Raw genomic sequence first — 22,656 nt, 5'->3', positions numbered from 1 at the left:
AGGCCATCCTCCAAATATCAGATGACATTAGACATTCTAACAGCATAAGAGATACTTATACAATTGTATAACCTAAATGCGTATATGACAAATGAATGACATGCAAGTTTCTAAAATTCCCTGGACCTTATTATCCTCCTTATGGGAAACAATAATTAAAGTTATAATCATAAATACCCTGTTGGTTGTATTATTTGATTCCTGCATACTTTTTTTTTTTTTTTTCTTTTTTTCGTTTTTATCGGTACCGGGGATCGAACTCACGACCGCCTGCTTGCAAGGCAGGTGCTTATGCCGCTGAGCTAAATCCCCAGCCCGATTCCTGCATACTTAATTGTTTCTTTACCTTTGTCTCCTTTAGACTTAAAGCTGTACACCTACCCAAGATAAAAACCAGATGTCTTGTGACTGTGGAGGAGACAGATACTTTCCACTGTGGGCCTCCCAAGACAAAAGACTTGGCCCTCAAACTCCACAGGGAGGCCTTCATAATATGGCTTTTCATGTTTTCAACAATAGAGATAAAAAGCAAAAGGAAAAGTAACAATCTGATCTTTTAGCACTGACACCTGTATCTCTGAGACAGGTAAACTGACACAAAGTAGAGCTGCCTGAGCCCCTCCTGGACCATGCTTCAAGTGCAACAAAGAAGGACATTGGGCAAGAGAATGCCCCAACCCCAGTGTTCTTCTGGGGCCTTGCCCCTATTGCAATCTCAAGGGCCATTGGAAGAGTGACTGTCCTAGCTGCCAGAGAGTGGGTAAGCCATCCTCTAACTCCTTGCCCTCATAGGAGATCTCATCACTACCAGATTCATTGCTGACTGATCTACTCAGACTTGCTGCTAAAGACTGATGGGGCTCAGAGTCCACAGCCCTCCATTAAGGTGTTCTTCTCAGAGCCCCAAATCCCACTAGAGGTCTCAGGTAAGACATTCTCTGTACTTGTGGACATAGAGGCCATATAGTATTCTTCCTGGGTTTTCAGGCTGCTACATTAAGTCCTCAGTCTCTATAGTGGATATTGATGGCCAACCTATGCAGCCTTTGCAGACAGGGCCTATTCATGTAGGTTCCAGACTGCCTTCTTCTCTGGTCAATCCCATAGTTTGAGATACCTCCAATCCCACCTGAACTACCCATGCCATGCCTGTTTTATTTGTCTCAGGGATCCTTCCATTTTTTAGTTGTGTTCCCCAATATCCTATAGCTCCCAAACATTTACAGGGACTCACACCTATAATTAAGCACCTTTTAGACAATGATTTTCTTACATCTACCCATTCACCCTATAATACTCCCATTCTCCTGGTACTCATGCCTGATGGGTCTTATCACCTAGCACAGGACCTTAGAGTAATCAATACTGCTGTTATGCCAATCCACCTAGTGATGTCAAACCTTTATACCATGCTCTCTCATATCCCTCCCTCCACCACTCACTTTATAGTTGTAAACCTTCAAGATGCCTTTTTTAAATCATCCTCCTACACCCTGATTGTTAGGATCTCTTTGTGTTTACATGGAGTGATCCAGACACTCTCAGGTCTCAACAACTTACTTGGACAGTACTCCCCCAAGGGTTCAGGGGTAGTCCCCACTTCTTTAGCCAAGCTCTTGCTGCTGAACTTGCAGAACTTGATCTCAAACCTATCACTCTTCTTCAATACATAGATGACCTTCTCTTTGTTCTCCATCCAAGATGTTAGTCATACAGCATTCAGCTAGTCTCCTTACGTTTCTTGCCAGCCATAGGTACAGGGTCTCTCCTACTAAAGCCCAAATAGCTTCCCCCAAAAATCAAATATCTAGGTCTCTCTCTCACCCCCACTACTTGTTCCATCACTACAGATGGTAAGGCTATTCTTCAAGATCTCCAGGTGCCCACCACTAAATAACAGGTTACATCTTTCCTAGGTTTAGCTAATTTCTTTCGTCTCTAGATTCCTAACTTTGCAGCTCTAGCTCAACCCCTCTACAAGGCTTCTAAGGGTCCCTTATCAGAACTCCTAGACCCATTATGCCCATACATGCCTCTTTTCATTAATTGAAAGAGGCTCTCCTAAGGGCTCCAGTCCTTAACCTTCCTGACCCCACCCAACCTTTCACTCTACATACTACCTCTCAAGGCCACAATGCTGTAAGTGTACTAGGACACTTTTGAAGTGGTAGTCTACTTGTCAAAGCAGTTAGACAACACAGTAAAAGGATGGGCACCTTGTCTCTGAGCCTTTGTGGCTGCAGCCCTACTGACACAGGAAGCTAAGAAGTTTACATTAGGGCAGTGTATTACAGTATACTCACCTCATCACCTAAATGAGCTTATCTCACATAAGGCACTCCCTGCCCTGATAAACCTTTCTCACTTTGAACAGGTACATCTAGCCCTCTCTCAGGACCCTTGTATATCTATTGCAGCTAGTGGTCCTCTTAATGTGGCAGCTTTACTTGCCACTTCAGACGGCCATCCTCACCATGACTGCACCGAGGTCTTACAGATGACTCCCACTTCTTCCCCTCACATTAGCAACACACCTCTTTCTTTAGCCTTTGACACATGGTTCATAGATGGCAGTTCAACAAACACAGACAGCCAAAAAAAAAAGGCAAGATATGCAATAAACAGTCAAAAGTTATAGAGGCTAATGCACTGTCACCTGGGACATCTTCCCAGAGGGCGGAACTTATTGCTTTTACAAGGGCTCTTACACTAGCAAAGGACAGAGTCATAAATATATACACTGAGTCAAAGTATACATTTAGTATTTTTACACTCTCATGCCTCTATCTGGAAAGACAGGGGTTTTATTAACTCTCAGGGAACCCCCATCATTAATGTGCCTGTTATCCTTAAATTCTTAGAGGCAACACTACTCCCAAAGCAGGCAGCAGTTATTCATCATAGGGGACACCAAAATTCTGCAAATCTCATTGCTCAAGGCAATGCCTTTACAGATTCAAAAGCCAAGTTAGCTGCACAAAGGCCCTATCCTTTTCATCTTTTCCCATTTAGTTCCAAACAGTCTACCTCAGCTTATTCACCAGAGCAGCACAGTTACTTCATAAACCAGATTACACACAAAACGCTCAGGGATGGATTTTCCAGTGATCAAAACTTGTTTTCCCAGATTAGCAGGCCTTAGACTTCATCACTGACTTACATAAGTGTTTCCATATAAGATCACAGGCCCTATACAAACTCTTAGCCCCAATAGTCACACATCCTTCTCTAAAGGCTATCATTCTTCAGATTACTCACATCTGTCATCTATCTCTGTGCTAGGCCCCCTCCTCGGGGGCATATAGCGCCCCCTTCATTTCCTATGCATCTAATTTGAGGACACACCCCTGGTCAGGACTGACATAGATTTTACACATATGCCTCACCACAAAACTCTCAAATATCTTCTCAACTTTGTTTGTACTTTTTCAGGATGGATAAAAGCCTTTCTCACAACCAGGGAGACCACTGGTGTAGTTACTAAAGTCCAGTTACAGGAAATCATCCCAAGGACTACAACCAAGGTGAAGCAGCCCCTACCTGGTCTTCTTGGCAACCCCAATAGTGGTCAAAGTTGCTGGATTGCCGCCCTGGATGCACATCACTCAAGTGGTGCCCTCCCAGCCCTAAATTTAACCATCCTATCACCCACTCGTCTCCATCTCACCAAGGCCTCACAGCCACAACTCTCAGGCTAAGTCATGTTTTGTTATCCAATTTGGTTCCTTATATTCTATTAATTAATTATCTTTTTTAAAGCAGGACACTTAACAGTCTTTCCTAAAGACTCCCACATCATGCATAAGATTGTCTTCATGTTGTTCTATGTGACAACTGTCTTAGTTCTCTCTACCCTCAGTTGTTTAGTCAAATGTGAGATCCCCATGGATCTAGACTCTTATCTCCCTTATAGTGACACAGCCATGGCCCTCCCCACCACTCTTTCTAGCTCAACTCCTGGACCAGAGACAAGCCCTACCTACCTATACTTTTAACTGTTACCCTTTCAGATGGGGGAATAATCACCTCTCATAACTTCACTCCTCCTAACCCCACACTTATTTTTCAGAATTCTACCTCACTGTGGTCCTGATGAAACAGCAAAGTTAAATCAAAGACACTTTTCCTTCTACCTCCCCTGGGTCCTTAAATATGATAGTGGCCTGTCTCCTCATAGCACCTTGTCTTTTTGTTTTTTCCAGTCTAATGTGTGGGCATTCATCAATGATAAAGTTGTCCTGGCTAAAACACCTGACACCAGCTTCTACATGGGCATCAACCATCATCCCATCAACCTTCCTAAACCCCAGTATGGCACCCCTTTCAGCAGGAAGTAGTAAGAGAGACACTTTACCCTTTTCCTAACAATACAAGACAGGAAGGTAAGGATTTTGCCCTAGATACAGTATTACAGCTGTGGAAGGCAGGACCAAGAGATGTTTACCTTGAGGTCACTTCCTCCTTCCCCTATGACAACTTCTTTTTCCTTTTACCAGTGGCATGAAAAAGTCCCAATCAGCTGCTTGCGCATCAACAATGCCTCCCTAAGCATCACCCCAATCAGAAATGATATATATGTCCCATGCCCCACATTTGCGGCAGAGAAAACCAGGCTTCAGTGGTCACAGAGTTCTCTCCATGTCCTTAGAATAAAGGCTATTTTTTACTTTATATTCTCCCTTTTATCATGCTGAAAACCCTGTCAAAAAGCAGCACACATATGGGACCATATTTACAATAAGGAGGCTCTCCAAGCTCTCAAATTGTGGACTTTAAAACTTTACTATAAATTCGTAGAGCAGTAGGTAATGATCTTGCTCAGGCTTTTAACTATTACTTACAGAATTTTGACAAACAGTGGTTACTCTGCTAGCTAATTAATCACTCTTAGAGCAGCTGCCACCCTTAGAAGCAGAGGACAGGTTCCCCAGCATCTGTTTGGTGGTTCCCCAGCATCTGTTTGGTGAATCCCCAAAGAAGCCAGTGGCCAACGGAGTCTATGGAATGTTGGCCAGACAGACAGCTGGCTTCCCTCTGGAGACTGATCTTGGTTATCTGAGCTGATAGAAACTGAGAACTGAGGGTTCCTGGCCAGGGTGATTCTCTGGTGAACACCCAAAAGTTCCTCAGTAGACATTTGCTCAGGACCACTGAAAATCTCCATTTTTCTATCATCCTTATTTCTAAACTTTTCAGTGGAGTTTCAGATCACTTAGACTACCTCCCCCACCTTTACTAATTAGATTGAGATAGTTTACCACAGTTGTTTACATTTCACAGCAGGTAGTAGGAAAGGATTTATATTTGTGCCTTAATATTCTAATTAAGAGTAAATAGTCTTTTTCTTTTCTGTGGCTTTACCAGCTGGTAAAATTTGATTGCTAGATGATAACTTACAAATTTAACCTGTGAGCTTTAAAGATACAGAAATTTAAATAAGAGTATAGACTTATCCTGTTACTAAGAAAGGTTATTTAGATGATTAAATGGGAGACAAGTGCCTGGAGACTCCTTTGCCCAGAGCATGGGGCGAGGCTTCTCCAGTCAATTGTTCTGCCTATCTCCTGAGAGGAGAAAAGCATACTACTTCCAACTCACCTTTTAATATATGCTCTCTTTCAACAAGCAAGCAGAGGTTTATTACAAAGTTAAGCTTCCATCTTTAAGCATTCATTATGGAAACAAAGTTCATGAGCTATCTGGGAAGATAGGAGTGCATGTCAGGCTGGGGGTGGAAAGGATGACTGAATCTATCTTCCATTCTCTCCAGAAGGCATCCACCTGCTGTACAGCAGTGTCAACCCAAGGGACGCCTAGGGAATATTTAGCAAATAGGAATAAAAAAGGATGTCTTGTTTTATTTCCTTTTTTTGCATAATAGATAGCTCAATACATAGCTCAGTGAAAGGTCCTGAGTTCAATGCCCACGTACAAAAAAGGTTTCATACTTATGCCTTGTTTCTATATTACAAACATGGGCAACATAATACCAAAGCCTCTTATTCCTTTGGAATTGCATTCTTAAGCACTGGAAGATGTTCAACCCTTTCATGTTGAAAAAGAGCCAATTGGTGTTTCTCTGCAGGAGTATGTGGCCTACCTACCCACTAGAGCCAAAATGGAACACAGAGGGAAGTATTAATTATGATGTTCTTTCACAACTAAAACCATACTATAAAAAAGAGGATAAATGCTTAGAACTACATTATGTTAAACTTTTCTTTGCATTAAAAGATAATTCTTATCTTGCTCCGGGTAAAATTATAATCCTTACGAGACTACTCCCATTCATAGAGCTCTTTCGCTCAGTGACTTAAAGCAAATTAAGCTAGAACTAGGAAAGTTTTCAGATGACCCTGATAAGTACATTGATATCTTTAAAGGACTTACTCAGACCTATGAGCTAGGCTGGAAAGATGTAATGTTACTCTTAAATTAAACTTCTAGTGAGAGAGAGGCAGCATTACAAGCTTCTATTGCCTTTGGAGATGAATATCATATTGTTACTTTTAGAAGGCCAGAAGATAGACAGCCAGGGAAACCACCAGTTCCCACTGGGGCACAAAGAGTTCCTACCCTCGACCCCAAGTGGCCTGCCAACAATACAGGAGATTAGAACAGAAGAGATTTTCTTTTTTTAAATTTTTTTTTATTATTTTGAAGGTAGTAAAATACAACAGAACAAGACAGAACAAAGCCAATTGAGATAGTGCAGTGGAATTGGTACACAACATCACAGCAGGTTACTGGGATAATAGTAATAGGTACCATAGTATATTTTGTTATCTTCACAATAGTTGTTCTTTCAATTGGGTATAGCAAAATCAAACCAAATACAGAACATTATAGAACTTATCACAACAGAATATTGAATAGCGCAATATAATTAATCAGAACAAAGCAAAACAGTAATAACAATATTTGCCTTCAAACAAATGGTAGAAGAGATGGAAGACCCTATTTGCTATATTGCATACGATCAACCTCCCAAGAGATGCTCAGACCTCTGACCCCCATTTACTAATGGGGGTGGGATGTTTGATTTTCAGCCTGCATGCTGGTAGGCTGATGGCTGCTTACCAGGGAGGTGAGCTGGCTACTTGGTTTCCCAAGTTCCAACATGGACCAAGTGTGTATTCTTGAAGGTCCAAGAAGGACAAAAACCAAGTCTTTAGTTATTTTAAATTGTCAGCTATTTCTCAGGAAAAAAATAAAAACCCCTCTGACTTCTTAGACTGTTTATAAGAGGCAATAATAAAACATATGTCCATAGATCATGATTTGATAGAGGGACAGATTTTGCTTTAAAGACATGTTTATTAGTCACTCAACTCCAGACATTAGTAAAAAGCTAGAAAAGATAGCCTTTGCTCCAGATAGTTCACTTGATACTTTAGTAAAAGTTGCCTCCTCAGTATTTTATAACAGTGATGAGGAGGAGGCAAAGGAGAGAAAACAAAGAACAAGAAGCTGTTTTTGCTGTAGCCTTAAGAAAAACAGACCCTAAGTCTCAGGGCTCCAAAAAGAATTTAAAGACAATGCAGATCTGCTATTGCTGCCACAAGCTAGGTCACCTTAAGAGGGACCGCACTCAGAAGCCTCCTGGGCTGTGTCCCGACTGCAAAGGTGACCACTAGAGGTCGGACTGCCCTCTGAGGCCAAGGCCCCAGGGTTCAGACCCATCCTATCAGTTGGTCCAGCAGGACTAAATGGCCCCTGGACACTTGCTGCCCTCTCCTTCTGGCTGGACTGTCATCTCCACATGGTAATGACTATAGAGGGGGGAAAATACCCAGTCTATTGCTGGACACTGGCACGAGCCTGTTGGTCCTGCTTTTCAATCCTGGCCTTCCTTCTAGTTGCCACACCTCAGTGAAAGGAGTCACTGGTGAGGAAATTCACTCTTTTTCACAACCCTTGGGCTGTAACAGGGATGGTTTTCTTTTTTACACATTCATTTTTGATTATGCCTGAAAATCCAGTTCCTCTCTTAGGAAGAGATATTTTATCATGTTTAAATACTGTGATAAATGTGCACCTAGGTCAGGTACGCTGCCTTCCCCTTGTGGAGACAGAAACAAATCCTGAAGTATGAGCAAATAAAGGTAGAATAGGCAGGACAATAAATCCATAGGAGCAAGCATCTCAACTGACATGGACTGTGCTCCCTAGTAAATGTGTAAATTTTGTTGTAAAAAACAGAGGGAGGAAAAAAAAAAAAGAGCTCTAACGGATATAACAGCAAGTGTGTTTAAGGGTGTTAAATAGCTGACTATATTAATGTTTTTGGATCATCGAACACAGCTGTTTGCAGTCTCTCTGTTTGAATGTCTACTTTGTATTCTTTGATACTGTGATTTGAGCAACTATTTCCAAGATGATAATATGTAATCTATTAACAGGTGATTTCTTACTGTTATGTTTTTTTTTGTAGTTCTGTATTATGTGTAACCTTACACTGCTTTGTTTTGTTTTGTGTTTTTCTCTTTTTCCTCTTAAATAAAAAAAAAAAAAGAGATAGACCACATCTTTTGTACAAATGCTTTCCCATGACTTGGCATGTTTTGAGTTTTCCCAGGTCACAATCTTGCAATATGTAGATAATATACTGTTATGTGCCTCCTCAGAAGAGCTCTATAGCCAGGGCACTTGTGCTCTGCTAAATTTTCTAGTATCAGAGGTCATGAGGTTTCTAATCTAAGGCACCACTTTGCTGTCTTGAGGTAAAATATTTAGGCCTCATCATATCCAAAGGGACCCAAAGACTAGGAAAAAAATTAAACCCATTTTCTTCTTCCCACAGCCAAAAACTCTAAAACAGCTATGGAGATTCCCAGGGCTTACAGACTTTTGCTGCCTTTCGATACCCAGATATAAGGAGATTACACAACCCCTCTATCAATTTATAAAAGAGATCCAAAAGGCAGATACCTATATTTTATGCTGGGAACCTGATTCCCAAGCAGTATTCCAAAAGCTTAAACAAACACTTCTAAATGCCCTGCCCAGAGCCTACCCACAGGATACCATTTTAATTTGGGAGATGGGAGGTGAAGCATGGCTTTGGGAGTGCTTAGGCAAGGTAGAGGACCTGCTCAACAACCTATAGGATATCTGAATGACTTAAACATTATAGCAAAGGGATAGCCTGCTGGTCTTAAGAGCTGTAGCTCTCCTATTGCCAGAGGTAATCAAGCTGACTTTAGGCAAAGATCTCATTGTAATACACCTCACAGTGCGGCAGGACTCCTTTCTTCCAAGGGAAGTCTATCGGTGTTTGACAACAGACTTCTTAAATACAGGCTCTACTTCTAGAACAACCAGCCACTTAAAGACACATTCTTCCTTAAATCCTGCCATTTTCTTATCAGAACAGCAGGAAGAAATTAAGATTGACAAACATAACTGTAAACAGGTAATTCTTCATACATATGCAGCCAGAAAAGATTTATTATACACTTCACTTACTGACTCAGATTTAACCTCCTTTTGTAATGGCAACTCCTCCATAGAAAATAAAAAAAGAAAGGCAAGATATACAGTGGTAACCTGTATATAAACCAAGATATAAAGTGATACTCTTGAAAGCTCCTCACTTGCACCTGGAGCTATTGGTCAGCTAGCAGAGCTCATAGCTCTGACCAGAGCCTTACAACACAGCAAGAGACAAAAGGTCAATTTTTATACTGATTCTAAGTATGCTTTCCTAGTATTACATGCTCACACAGCCATATAGAAAAATTACCTAACAGCCAATGGATCTCCTATAAAATATAAGGAGATAGATGATCTTTTATTATAGGCTGTCCTTCAAAATCGGATGGCATTGGACAGCAGCACAAGGGAGTACTTATATAATTGTAAAAACTGAATGCTGTGTATACATTTCTGATTCTTCTGCTAATATCTCAGTAGCTATTCAAGATATTAGATAACAAATCAATGACATGTCAGATTCTAAAATTCCCAGGACTTTATTCTTATATGAATTAATTCTAGTTTCTCTTGGTGGAAATCTTTGTTAACTATACTCATAACTGTTGATAGGATTTTTGGCATGATAAAAGAGAGAAGAGAAAATTTAAAAATAGCCTTTATTCTAAGGATGTGGAGAGAACTCCATGATTGCCAGGGCCTGGCTTTCACATAAAATTTCCGATTGGGATAGTGCTTAGGGTGGCATTGCTGATGCTGGGTGGCACTTAGGGTGGGCATTGCTAATATGCAAGCAGCTGATTGGAATTTTTTTAAATTTTTATTTAAAAGGAAAAAGAGAAAAAACAAAGCAGTGTAAGGGTACAAGTAATACAGAACTACAAAAAAAAAAAAACAGTAAGAAATCACCGGTTAATAGATTACATATTATCATCTTAGAGATAGTTGCTCAAATCACAGTATCAAAGCATACAAAGTAGACACTCAAACAGTGAGACTGAAAACAGTTGTGTTCAATGATCCAACCAAAAACATTAATATGGTCAGCTATTTAACACCCCTAAACACTCTTGCTGTTGTATCATTTAGAACTCTTATTTTTTCCCTCTCTTTTTTACAACAAAATTTACACATTTTGGGTTTTATTACTCCTTAGTTCTTATTACTTTTGATTGGAATTTTCTTTGCATGCAAACAGGAGCTGTGGAAGAAGCAGGAAATAGCACACATTCCCGCTTTGGCCTTCTGCCTCGTTAGACCACTGCCATAATTTCTACTGAGGCAAGAACCTTTCAATTGTCTTATTGATTTTACTTTTTGGCCCATACATACTTAACTGTGTGGTGGTCTGCTTCCCGAGGTATGAAGGAGCCAGAGAAAATAATTTGGAAAGAAAAAAATTATTTATTAAAACACAAGCCTGGCGATGCAGCCTCCAGTAGCCAATATGGAAGACTGCATGCCTAACAGCTAAAGGGCAGGGTTTTTATCCCGTAAAACTGCAAACATCTGGTGGTCTCACAATGCAGGGGGAGTGGGTTTGTGGCGCATTACAGAACAGGAACATGGCGGTTACATTTCTTGGGAAGAGCAAGGTTCAGGTAAGGGTTGGGCTAACAAGCAAGTTTAGATTAGGCAAACATCCTCTGGGGAAGGCACATCCTGCAAACAAGCAAGTTATCCTGCAAACAAGCAAGTTACCCTGCAAATAAGCAAGTTTAGATTAGGAAGACATCCTGTTCTGCTCTTAGAGTTACCTTTGATCTTTCTCTTGCCTCCAAGGAGACTTATGAGGGTATATATATATATATATATATATATATATATATATATATATGTTACAACAACTGTTTCTTTGGCTTTGTATCCTCCAGACTTAAAGCTGTGCGCATACCCAAGGTGAAAATGCCTAGTGTCTATTGAGTCTCTAGACAGGATCACTGCAGAAGTACCTCTGATTGCATTCAACAACTGGCTTCTTCAGCCTGAAGAAGCTAGATTAGTCATCTGCCCATTACACCCTCATGGTTGTTTGGGTTACTTCTTCAGAGGGGAGATTGTTGCAGGCAGCTGAGTTAGTTAAAAATATTATAGGCAGTGAGACAGGGCTAGGTCCTCTATAGAAACAGTATAGATACCTAGCAGCTGTGGGAGAGACTGACACCTCCTGCTGTGGGCCAGGCCTCAAGACAAAAGACCAAACAAATGCACTCATGTCCTGAGGATTGATACTCTAAATAGTTCCCTATTACCCTGAGGAAGCCTGGAGTCACCATCCCATCATCGCCCTAGGGAAGAGTCATTGCTCCTTAAGAATGCCCACTTCCTATGTGACTCGATTCCCCAGTTGTCCTTAATCAGTTTTACCTGAACTATTGAGCTTATTGGCTAACTATAGTTATGTCCCACCTTATGCCCATCTACTTTGGGGATTCCCAGTTTTCCCTGCCTTGAACCCATGGTCTTACTCTCTAAAAGTCCCTGGAAAAACAGAGTCCTTGGAAACCCTCTTGGAACTCCTCCTGTCTCTCTCAGACAGAAGCTTTCTTTCTCTCAATAAATATATTCTGCTTTTAACCTCTGTTGTTCCTAAAATTTGTTCTTCGATTTTAGAGAACACGAACTCGCAGACATACTAAGTTGAGAGTTTCACTCCCCTATATCATCTCATCTTTGGCTAGTAGGAAGCCCTTTAAATTGGTTTCTGAATCCATTTGACACAACAGGTATCAAATTCAGTGGTCTTGAATAGCTTCTTTGCTTTCTGGTATAATATGTCCCATATAGATGTTCACTTTACATATTTCTGCCCTAGACTTGGAGACACTATCTTTGTAACGGAAAGTATTGGCAACTTTGTGTGTGTGTGTGCGTGAATTAAGCACAAAACTTTCACATTAAGCTATATTCCCAGCCCTTTTATATTGTTTAATTTCGAGACAGGGTCTTGCTAAGTAAGTCAGTGATGATGAATCTTTTAGAGCTTTTAATGATAACAAATAGCCCCCTGTGCCATGCATGCCATAGGTTTGCCACTGCTGATCTAAGAACTTCTGCCTCAGCCTCTCAGAGTGTTTGGATACAGGTGAGCACCACTATTGCCTGGGTGGATCTGGCATTTTATTTATTTATTTTTTACGGTAGCATGAGAATCTGGCACTTTAAAAAGTGGAAAATCCTATTATCCATAGGAGCCCTACCTACCTTCTGCTGGATTAAGGGCATTCCTTGTAGTGTGGTGTCTTCCCAACTCTGTCTCATGACCTATCCTTGTCTTCCAAATATGCTGAGCAATCTATCACTTTCCAGATAAGCTGTTCTCTCCCAATTTGGGACTTTGAGCAAGCTGAATTCTTTGTCTGAATGCCTTCCTTGTCCCTCCTGCTTTGTGCAAACCTTGCTCCTTCTGTAATTCCTTTACCCAGTTTGGCAGAGCTAATGTCTTAGACACTGTCATTTTAAGCAAGGTTGGTAATTTTCTGGAGCAGTCAAAACATATCGTTAAGCATTTATTAGTCACCTTCCTTCCTTGAGGATTGCTGTGTATTGACACATAAACAGCAGCCACCAAGCTTTTTCTATTGTGGCTGCTTCCCAAGCTTGTGAACTTTGGTTTCATCTCCTGCTCTGGCCTCTGATTAATTCATGTCACTAAAACATTTTACAGAGGACTCTGTGGTTGGATAACCTAAAGAATATTTACCAAGCAGCTGCTATTCCAAATGTGCTTTACACACATGAGTTTATTACAACCTTTGAAGCAGGTATTATCATCATTATACAGATCAACACAAATAAGTTTTTAGGGAGGGTGAAGTTCCCACAACCAAAGAATAGCTGAGTGAATTTCTTTAATGGGTCTCTAGAAGCCCTCAAAGTTTGCTCCTCATATCCCTGTGCCTCAGAAAGTGACCACTGAGCTCAGTATAGTCGTGCATGCCTGTAATCCATGCACTCTAAGAGGCTAAAGCAGGAAGATCACAAGTTCAGCTCAGTCTAACCTACCAACTTATCAAGACCCTGTCTCAAAATATAAAAATTTTTAAAAGCTAGGATGCAGCTCAGTGCAGAGACTCTGAGTTCAATCTACAGTAACCTCCCCAATCCCGTGATCCACCCACATCAGAATCCTCTCAGGAGCTCATTAAAATGCAAGCTCCTGAATTCTACCTCAGACCTACTGAATCAGAATCCAGAGAGACATGGATGGAAAACCGCATTCTAATCAGTTTCCTTGGGGGGCAATTTTATTTTATTTTACTTTACTTATTTATTTTGGTACCAAGGATAGAACTCACAATCTAGCACTTTCCAGGCAGGTGCTTATGTCACTGAGTTAAATCCCTGGCCCTGAGGGGGGAGGGATGGGCGGGGGAGGGGGGACTGCAATTTTAAACAACGCTTTTTGAATAGGCAAAGCACACACATACACTCTACTACATTTCTCAGTTGCCCAATTCTGAAACTCATTTCTTCCCAGAAGCAATCATTTTTCTGGGAGTGGTCAGTTCTCTGAAGTCTGAGGACCACCATTCTACTTACAGGATAGCCCAAGATGGGTAGGCCTTTGCATCACACAGCTCATAGCAGACTTACAGGTGTGATCACCATTCAAGGACAAGTGACCCAGATAGGGACCTCAGTCACCAGTAAAGGTAGCAGGGACTATTGTCTAGCACATATCTTGTCTCCTGGTTCTAGGGGCTTTTGGTCTGCTCTGTTCTGGCCACAGATTAATGCAGGAGGTAGTCCCTGGACAGGTGGTTTTGGAACCTCAGGCAGTTGAGTAGGGGCCAAAAGGACGCTGAGAAGATCTAAGCCGGAAGGGTCTGGATAGAAGCCCAATATACAACCTTTCAATTTGTATTTCTGATCCTTTGTAGTAGGCATCAAATCTTGCCCTGTGGATATTCTTTAAAATGATTTGGAAATTCTTTAAAAGTGGTTTAGCCTTTGGGGTCACAGCTTGCTTTGGAAATACTATGGAAACAATGAACGTCTCTCTAGAAAAATAAACTAGAAAACATTCACACCTACAATACTACAACCCAAGGATATCCAGGAGGCCCAATTTTAAGAACCCCACTTTTAAATGAATTCCGTGTACTCAAGCGATGTGTTTTACAAAATGCCCTATATGCTTTTAACGAACCTGAAGGATACTGTTACTCGCAGCAAAGCGCCCTGGCATGAACCAGAACCAGCTGCCCCAAGAGGCGATGACAGCGGTGCAGAAAACAGGCAATGGCTGAGATGGAGGGGGAGGGTGCGGGGCGGGGCAAGGAACGTTCAGCTTTCAGCGCCACCCAGCTGGGCCCCTGTACTTCAGGCACATTTGGTGGCTTTTGAATGCCACACCTGCTGAGCCGTCTACTTACTTCTTGGGTTTCAGGGAGCGAAGCCACACCGGCTGAGGGCGGGGCGCGCCCGGCTGACACAGCTGCGCGGGGAGCGGGCGGTCGGCTCTCAGCACTGTTCCCCAGCGCCGGCACCGGCTGGGCGCGGGCAGGCCCGAAGCGCGAGGTTGTCCCAGCGTCGCCGCTCGCGCGTCTTCCAGCTCTCGCCCGGGAGCTGTTTCCGCCACGCCTTCTTAGGGTGACCGCACCGAGGCAGGGCCTTGCGGCTCGAGGGCAGGGTAACAGCCGGCCGCCGAGCCGGGGCGCGGGGTGCAGCCGGGACCGCGGGGCGTGGGCGCGCGCCCCCTCCGCCCGCGGCGCGCACGTGACGGCCCCGCCCGCCGGGAGCCCGCCCGCCCGTGCAGCCTCGCTCCGCGCCCCGCCAGCGCCCGGCTCGGACGCGCTCTGGTCCGCGTGCTCCATGGGGAAAGCGGCCGCTCAGAGTCGAGGCGGCGGCTGCGGCGGCCGCTCGCGAGGGCTCTCGTCGCTGTTCACTGTTGTGCCCTGCTTGTCGTGCCACACGGCGGCTCCGGGCATGAGCGCTGTCACGTCCGCCTCCGGACTGGAGCCCAAACCTCAGCCCCAGCCGGTGCCCGCCCCGGAGCGGGAGTCGCCAGAGTACTTGCCGAGATCCGACCCTGGCTCCGAGACGTCGCCCGAGCCGCAGACAGACTCGGGGCAGGGGACGGAACTCCTGGGCTTGCGGCCGAGGTCGGAGTTGGGCGCTGGGTCGTTTACCAGGGCCTTAGCGGAGCAGCTGACCCCGCTGGGGTTAGTAGTGGAGAGCAAGCCCTTTCTCAAACCCGAATCTGGGTTGCTGCAAAAGCCTCTGCCTCCTCCGCGATCCGGACAGGGGAAGACGCCTCTTGGGCTTCCAGTGTCAGGGACTGGCTTGATCTCCAATGACCCAGTGGCCTCACTGCCTCTGGACAGCTACAAGGGCTGGCTTCTCAAGTGGACCAACTACCTGAAGGGCTACCAACGCCGCTGGTTTGTACTCGGCAATGGTCTGCTGTCCTACTACAGGTAGGGAAGTGCCCAGAATGGACATCCTTGGTGGGTCATCCAAGATTGGAGGATGGTGATGCCACAGTGATGATGACAGAGGGCCTTCAGGGTTGGAGGACAGTATCACTAGGCTAGGGATGTTTGGGCGCATGTTTGCCAGAGAACTGCAGACATGACTTTGGCAAGCCTTGCATTGAGGGTGTGTGTGGAGGTGGAGTAAAGGAATAACCTAGGGCCTTAGACCCTCTCTGGTATTCGTAGCTGGGCAGCTAGTTGGAGTTAGCCCTCCAAAGTCCTTGCCACTTTCTCGTTCAGGAACCAAGATGGTTGTGTGAGCTACTGAGGGAAACAGTTGCCTTGCCCTTGCCCTTGCCCTGTGCTGGGCTCATGGGAAGGGCTGCTGTTCCTCTTTAGGCAGTTGCTCAGTTTGTTTCCCACTTTTCCCCATGCACACTGGTTGCCAGGTCCTGGACTGGGTGGGCATAGCCAACTGACAGGGATATGGGACACAGTTCCTGCCTTTCAGGAACTAATTTTGGCATTTTGTGGAGAGCCAGAAAAGTGTTCTGCTGTCTCCTTTCCTATTCCAGAAGCAACATGGGGTTGAGAATTACAGTCCAGTGGTGACATAGCTCCCAGTATCTTCCCCCACTGAAACTGGTTGAAAGGAGGAAGTTCTTGAAAACTTCCTTCCCTTTTTTATTACTGACCCCTGGGTATCTTAATGGGATGATTAGTTTAAGCTTTTGACCTTAGATCACTCTCAACCAGTGGTTCTCAAATTTGAGCATGTATTAGAATTCTTTGAAGTGTGTATTGGAATGAAATGAATGAGTTTCTGTTCTTGGGCCAAGGTAGGGTCTGAGAGTTGGCTCAGCTAGTTCTGTCTGTGTGTAATTGTTTCTTCTCTTCTCCTCCCCTCCCTTCCCTTCCTTTCTCTTGTCTTCTCTTCTCTTCTCTTCTTTCTCTCTCTCTGCTACTGCAAAATGAGCCCAGGGCCTTTGCACTGAACTACCATTCTCAGACCTTTTTTCATTGTATATTTTAAGATAGGATCTTGCTGAGTTGCCCAGGCAGTGCTCAAAGTTGCAATCCTGCTGACTCAGTTTCCCAGAGCACTCAGATTACAGGCATGCACTACCTTGCTCATTTGAAAATTGGCTTTTTTTTTTTTTTGAGACAGGCTCTAGCTATGTAGTTGGGGCTGACCTTTAACTCACTGTGTAATCCAGGCTGGCCTCAAAGTGATGGCTATTTGCCTGCCTCAGCCTCCCAAATGCTGAGATTACAGGTGTGTGATATCACCGACAGCTGAGTGAGTTCAGCTCTCAAAAGCCAGCTCTTATGGAGATTGGTTTTACTATAATGTTTTCAATATCAATTTTGATAAAGTCACAGATATGAAGCTGAGTGTAGCTACTGGTCCTAGATGTGTCCTAAGGCTCACTCACTCCTGTGTTCAGCATTTCTGTATTATCTATATTTACTAGGTGATACTAAAAGGTAGTGGTCAAGGCAATGTTTATGAATGTAGTGTCTCACAGTTGCAGGAATACCCAATTCTAGTGAAAATAAAACCAACTTCATGCTTGTGTGTCTTTATTGGAATAGCCAAGATGCCCCATCTTTTTCCTTAAAATAATTGTGTGATAGAAAAATACAGTGAACATTTACGTTTAAAAAATTTATTACAGTAAAAGATACATTGTCATTAATCCCCCCAAAATACTTCCCCTTATTTTGAATATACTTACTGTTTTTGCCATTTTCTGAAGTAGTCGTGGAAGTCTTTTTTTTTTTTTTTAAGTCTTTTCTTGTGTGTGTCTTTGGCTGTTCTCTTGTAGTTGCCTTTGTATCCTAAGTGGTTCAAAACTTTTCCTTTCATGATAATTTTGACTTTTGGGGGAAGATCCGGAAGTTGTGTTATGTCTGATCTGATGAAAAAGGTGGGTAAATGCACATCATAATGTTTTACAAATCTGCTTTTCCATCGGATGATACCCAGCAGCAGCATTCACCATATTTTTAATCATACCTGTGAAGACACTCATGAGAGAGGGATTTTCAGAACTGCTTCAGAGAGCTGTGAGAACACTGGGATAAGAGTATTTGAAGCAAGGGCAAGTATTTTGAGGGAGGTTACTGGCAACATGTCTTTTACTGTAATAAGTTAATTTATTGTAATAAATTAATAACAATTTAATATTCATTATATATTATGGTCACCCCTTGTAGATGGTTGTCATTTGAACTAACTTCAAATTTGCAGATTATTCAGATAATTAGGAAAATTTCTGGCTGCTTACTGACTCATAAGATTGTGAAGACAGATCCTGGATTGAGGGGCAAGAGGGAGTGGAAACTCTGTGTGGGTGTGTGCATGGGTGCTCACACAGTCCAGATCAGAAATTTCATTTTTGGATTCTTCTAGATTCCAACATGGGCAACATTGTTGCCTGATTCACCTGGGGTGGAGGGACTGAATGATTCCTTACATGTGTGCAGCCTCTTGTTCTTGTTTAGCTCCATTTCAAGCTGGCTAGTGAACTGAGGCTGAATGAATGAACTTCAGTGACTTCAACAGAGGCACCAACTTATGAACTAACTATGTGTCTGAATGCTGGTGGGGATGAGTAAGTCAGGCTGCAGAAAAGTTCTTTTTGAAAAGTTCATTTGAGCTGAAATGGCAACTTCTCTGGACCCCAAGTCCTACTTTCTGAGAATGCTTTGGTCTCCTCCTCCATCTGCCTCTCAGCATTTTAAATATTTGATGCACTCTCCTGTCCCTACTTCTGATCTGAATCCCTCCTTGTAGGCTAACTGTAGCCATCCTGCTAGCCAAGATCAAGGATCAAGCATCCTCCTTGTAAGCCTGACAGCAGCAGGGTGCTTTGCTGAACTGGATTCCTCTGTTATCTCTTCTTGTCTCCTCATATGCCCAGCTCTCAGTAGTTTGCCAAGTATGTTTGGCTTGGATAAAGGCAAGATTTGGGTGCTTGTGAGCTGAAAACAGTGAAAGAATTTTTAATTCACAGTCTCTTTTCTGTAAGGGGGGTAGAGTCCAGCTTCCCAGTGGTAAGTATGGGTGATGGAGAAGGAATCAGGTGTTTCTCTAGCTACCTTTTCTTCTCTAGTTCCTTCTCTTTTGGAAAGAACATTTTGAGTTTTAAAAAGAATTTTAACATGAAACATGATGACTGGAGAAAATGTAGGCACCTCTTTCATGGGCCCTCTGCTATCTATCCCAGATTTATCATCTGGCTTTTGTTTTGTTTTTGAGACAGGGCCTCACTTTGTAGTTCAGGCTGGCCTTGAACTCACAATTTTCCTGCCTCAGCCTCCAGAGTGCTTGAGATTAGAGGAGTTGTGCCCCATGCCTGCGTCATCTGGGGTAACCAGCATCTTAAATCTTAGTCACCCTCTTCTTTGTTTGATCCCATCAACATAAAATTTTAAAAGCCCACTAAAAAATGTAACTTTTTTTTTAGTTTATAAAAAAGGTCAGTCAGTCTGTATCCATCCATCCATCCATCTGCTTGTCTGTCTGGATTTCATGGGATTTGGCTTTTTTTTTTTAAATAGTGCTTAGAAATGAACCCAGGGCCTTTGTGCTTTACTACTGAGCTAGCACCTCACTCTCATGGAGTTATTTGGAATGTTGTATAAAGTTCAGTGTGGGTATAGCCCTCTTCATGCATGTTATTCTGGCTCATTGTGGAAATCCTTGCACACATGTGACACTTCATTTTGGGTGAAATCACTGGTTTTGAGAGAAAGTAAATGTTCACCTTACATAATGCTAAATTGCCTCCCAAAGCATTAGAACAATTTATACTCCCACCAGCAGTGAATAAGAGATTCTGTGTATTTATAGCCTGTGCAACACTTGGTATCATCAGGATTGATTTTACCAATCTAACTGGTATACTATTATATCTCATTGCAGTTCTTTTCTTCTTTTTTCTTTTTTGTACCAGGAATCAAACTCAGCGCCTTGAACTTCCAGGCAGGAACGAGTCGCTGAATTATATCCTCGGTTTCCCTTTTTTTGAGATGGGGTCTTGTTATTATAGTTCAGGATGCCCTTGAACTCACTATGTATCCCAGGCCTTGCACTTGTGGCAGTTCTCCTGTTTCAGCTTCCTGGGTGCTGGGAATATAGGTGCGTGCCACCACACCTGGCTCATTAGGGTCTTGGCCTGCATTTCAATCCTCATCATTTTTGCCTTAATAGAAAAACAATAGGAGTTTAGGTAAAGATTTTTCCTTTAGATGTGGCTTCTTCAGGTCATTTTGTCTTGGATTTTATTTGCAAAGCTCTTGGATGGCAAGTGTGAGGCCCTGAGTTCAATTCCTGGTATGAAAACCACTCCCAAAACAAAGAAAAACTCATTTGATTGCTTAAGTGTATTCTAAGGGAGATAGTGCATAGTGCCAACAGGTGAACTTAGTAACATTTGTATTATCCAAAAAGTGGTCCTTGTAAATACTTCTGTATGTGAGAAGTATTTCTGAAAGCTACGGGTACTCGTCAGCAGATTTTTACTTCTTTCCAATAATGTGCTAGGAATATCAATAAGAGATGAGGTTTTTATTCCCTTGCTTGGCACTCTTAATTATTTCTATTCAGATACTAACAAAGAGAATTTTTTTTTTGCATTCCATTGTTCTAGTGTTCCCATTTTAAATATTTTATACCTAGTTCTTGTCTCTCAGGGGATATATAATTACATAAAATTAGGGTGAAATTCATAAAGGATAAAAAAATTTTCATAGATATTTGCTTTGGCAAGTCCTGATGGATTGAAACCCCCATTACATAGGAGGCAAGAAGATTGCAAATTTAAGGCCAACCCAGGAAGCTTAGTGAAATCCCATCTCAAAAATAAATAAATAAATAGGACTTGGGTATAGCTCAGTGCTCCCTGGGTTCATTCCCCAGTACTAGAGGGAAAGAAAATAAATATTCTGAATAGAACCTTTATCCACATTAACAGCAAAATCGATTAGATTTGGCAAATTTCTGCTTTTTATCCTAATACATATGGCAACATCGTAAATTCCCAGATGATCTTTGTCTCTTTCTTTTGAGATAGTCACACTATGTAGTCCAGGGTGTCTGTAAACTCAGTGATCCTCCTGCCTTGGCCTCCTGGTTACAAGATGATCTAAAACAGCTGCACTTACTTTAATTTATTGTTCAGACTGAGCTGTGCATAGTGATGGCTCAGTCAAGATTTCAAGGAAGAGCTCAAAGAAATTAGTCTAGGTATGTATAAAAAAGGCTATGGTTAAATAGAAGTAAATTTTAAACTCCTCTGGATGAGGAATACCAACTCCTAGAGTACCCAACCTGTATGCAGGACACCAACAGTTTAACGAGCAAACATGCTTACTCAGTTTCACATTTTTTTGGGAACACTTTGCAGTGCCTGGTCTTTTTCTCCTCCCTTCCTTCCTTCTTTCCTTCCTTCCTTCCTTCTTTCCTTCCAGGATTATTGAAGTTGATATTGAAAACATCGCAATATATCTTCAATATTTGTTGATATGGGCCCAGTTTTGGGTGGGGGTCAGTAACAGAGATGGCACCCCAAGGTATCTTTGCCTCTAGATAGATTGTGTGCTCATTCCTCCAGTGAAGTTAACTCTCAGAAGTCTGCCCTTATCGAAATTGGGCACCAAGAAATACTGTAGTGTTTTCAATGTCAATTTCAATAATACTGGAAGGAAGGAAGAATAGAGACAGAGAAGACCATCTATTGCAGTGTCCCCTAAAGTATAAAACTGAGTAAACAGTTCTGCCTTTTAAGTCATTGGTGTCCTATGTACAGGTTGGGAGGTGGCCTTGTTATATTGGGCTTGGCTTTTGTTGTAGTAGTTAGGGGTTTTAAGGAGAACAATTACATACAGGACACATAATTTATAGTATTATTTATGATGGTCACCCAAGGAGTCAAATATAAAGAAAGTGAAGGAAATCTGTTCATTACACTACAAACCTGGAAAATCTAGCTGAGGGTCTGGATCCCATGGCAATAACCTGCATGAGTTCAGCTGAAAATCTAGAGCCTATGATAATGCCTCTGATGAGTTCAACTGGAGGCCTAGAGGCCACAATAAGGACTTATGCAAGTCTGTTTTAGGGATTTGCATAGGAAGGCCCAAAGGTCAGCAAGGGAAGCTAGAAAGTCTGTGCCAGTGGGATGAAGGATCTGTGCTAGTAGGGCTCTACACTGGAGCCAAGAAGCAATGCTCAAAATAAGGACCAAGACTCCCCTGAAAAGTCCCAAAGTTGTCCTCAGCAACAACAATGTTTCGAGCCCCTCCAGCAACGGGAACAACCAAGTTCATATCAGGAAATCAGCATGACAGCTTAGAGACTGAGCAGTACACCATCTTCCCCTCTGGGGCCAAGAAGCGATACTCACTGTAAGGGCCAGAGCTCCCCCACAGTGAACCATAACCATTCTCAGTGACAACTAGGTCCCAAGCTCCTCTGATGATGAAAACAGCCAGGTTCACATCAGGGAAGAAGCTTGACAAACTCCTCCAGGAGAACCAACAGCTCCAAACAACAAGACTTAGGAGAACCCACAATGCTACCCTTCCTCTTCTGGTCTCCTTTTTATGCTGGCAACAGTCCTCAGGTGGGCCATTCATGGTCAACACCACACTGATTCAATTCAGCTGATGTTTAAAGTGATCACCAGTTACCAATCCACTACAGATTTCATTTGAAATAACATTTTATATTTCATACTATAAGACTGTTAGGCTGAAAAGGAACGCACAGGTTGCTGATGTGGAAGTATTTGTT

At 42.6% G+C, this 22,656-nt stretch overlaps 1 protein-coding gene across 3 annotated transcripts in view; it reads left to right on the top strand.

Annotated features, from left to right (window-relative positions):
* Positions 1-15,160: 15,160 nt before the first annotated feature.
* Osbp2 (oxysterol binding protein 2) overlaps positions 15,161-22,656 on the top strand; it is a 201,082-nt gene continuing 193,586 nt past the window's right edge. The window contains exon 1 of one of the 3 annotated variants that reach the window (XM_063225933.1): positions 15,161-15,857. In XM_063225933.1, the coding sequence (XP_063082003.1) occupies positions 15,253-15,857 (605 nt within the window). In that variant the 5' untranslated portion in view covers positions 15,161-15,252. The remainder of the gene's footprint in view (positions 15,858-22,656) is intronic. The other 2 variants (XM_063225931.1, XM_063225932.1) reach the window with 2 other exon arrangements.

This window comes from Cavia porcellus, unplaced genomic scaffold (genome assembly GCF_034190915.1).
Source record: "Cavia porcellus strain 051 isolate PalLab524CR breed Dunkin Hartley unplaced genomic scaffold, mCavPor4.1 scaffold_16, whole genome shotgun sequence".
NCBI lineage: Eukaryota > Metazoa > Chordata > Mammalia > Rodentia > Caviidae > Cavia > Cavia porcellus.
This window is presented reverse-complemented; position numbering and strand designations above follow the sequence as displayed.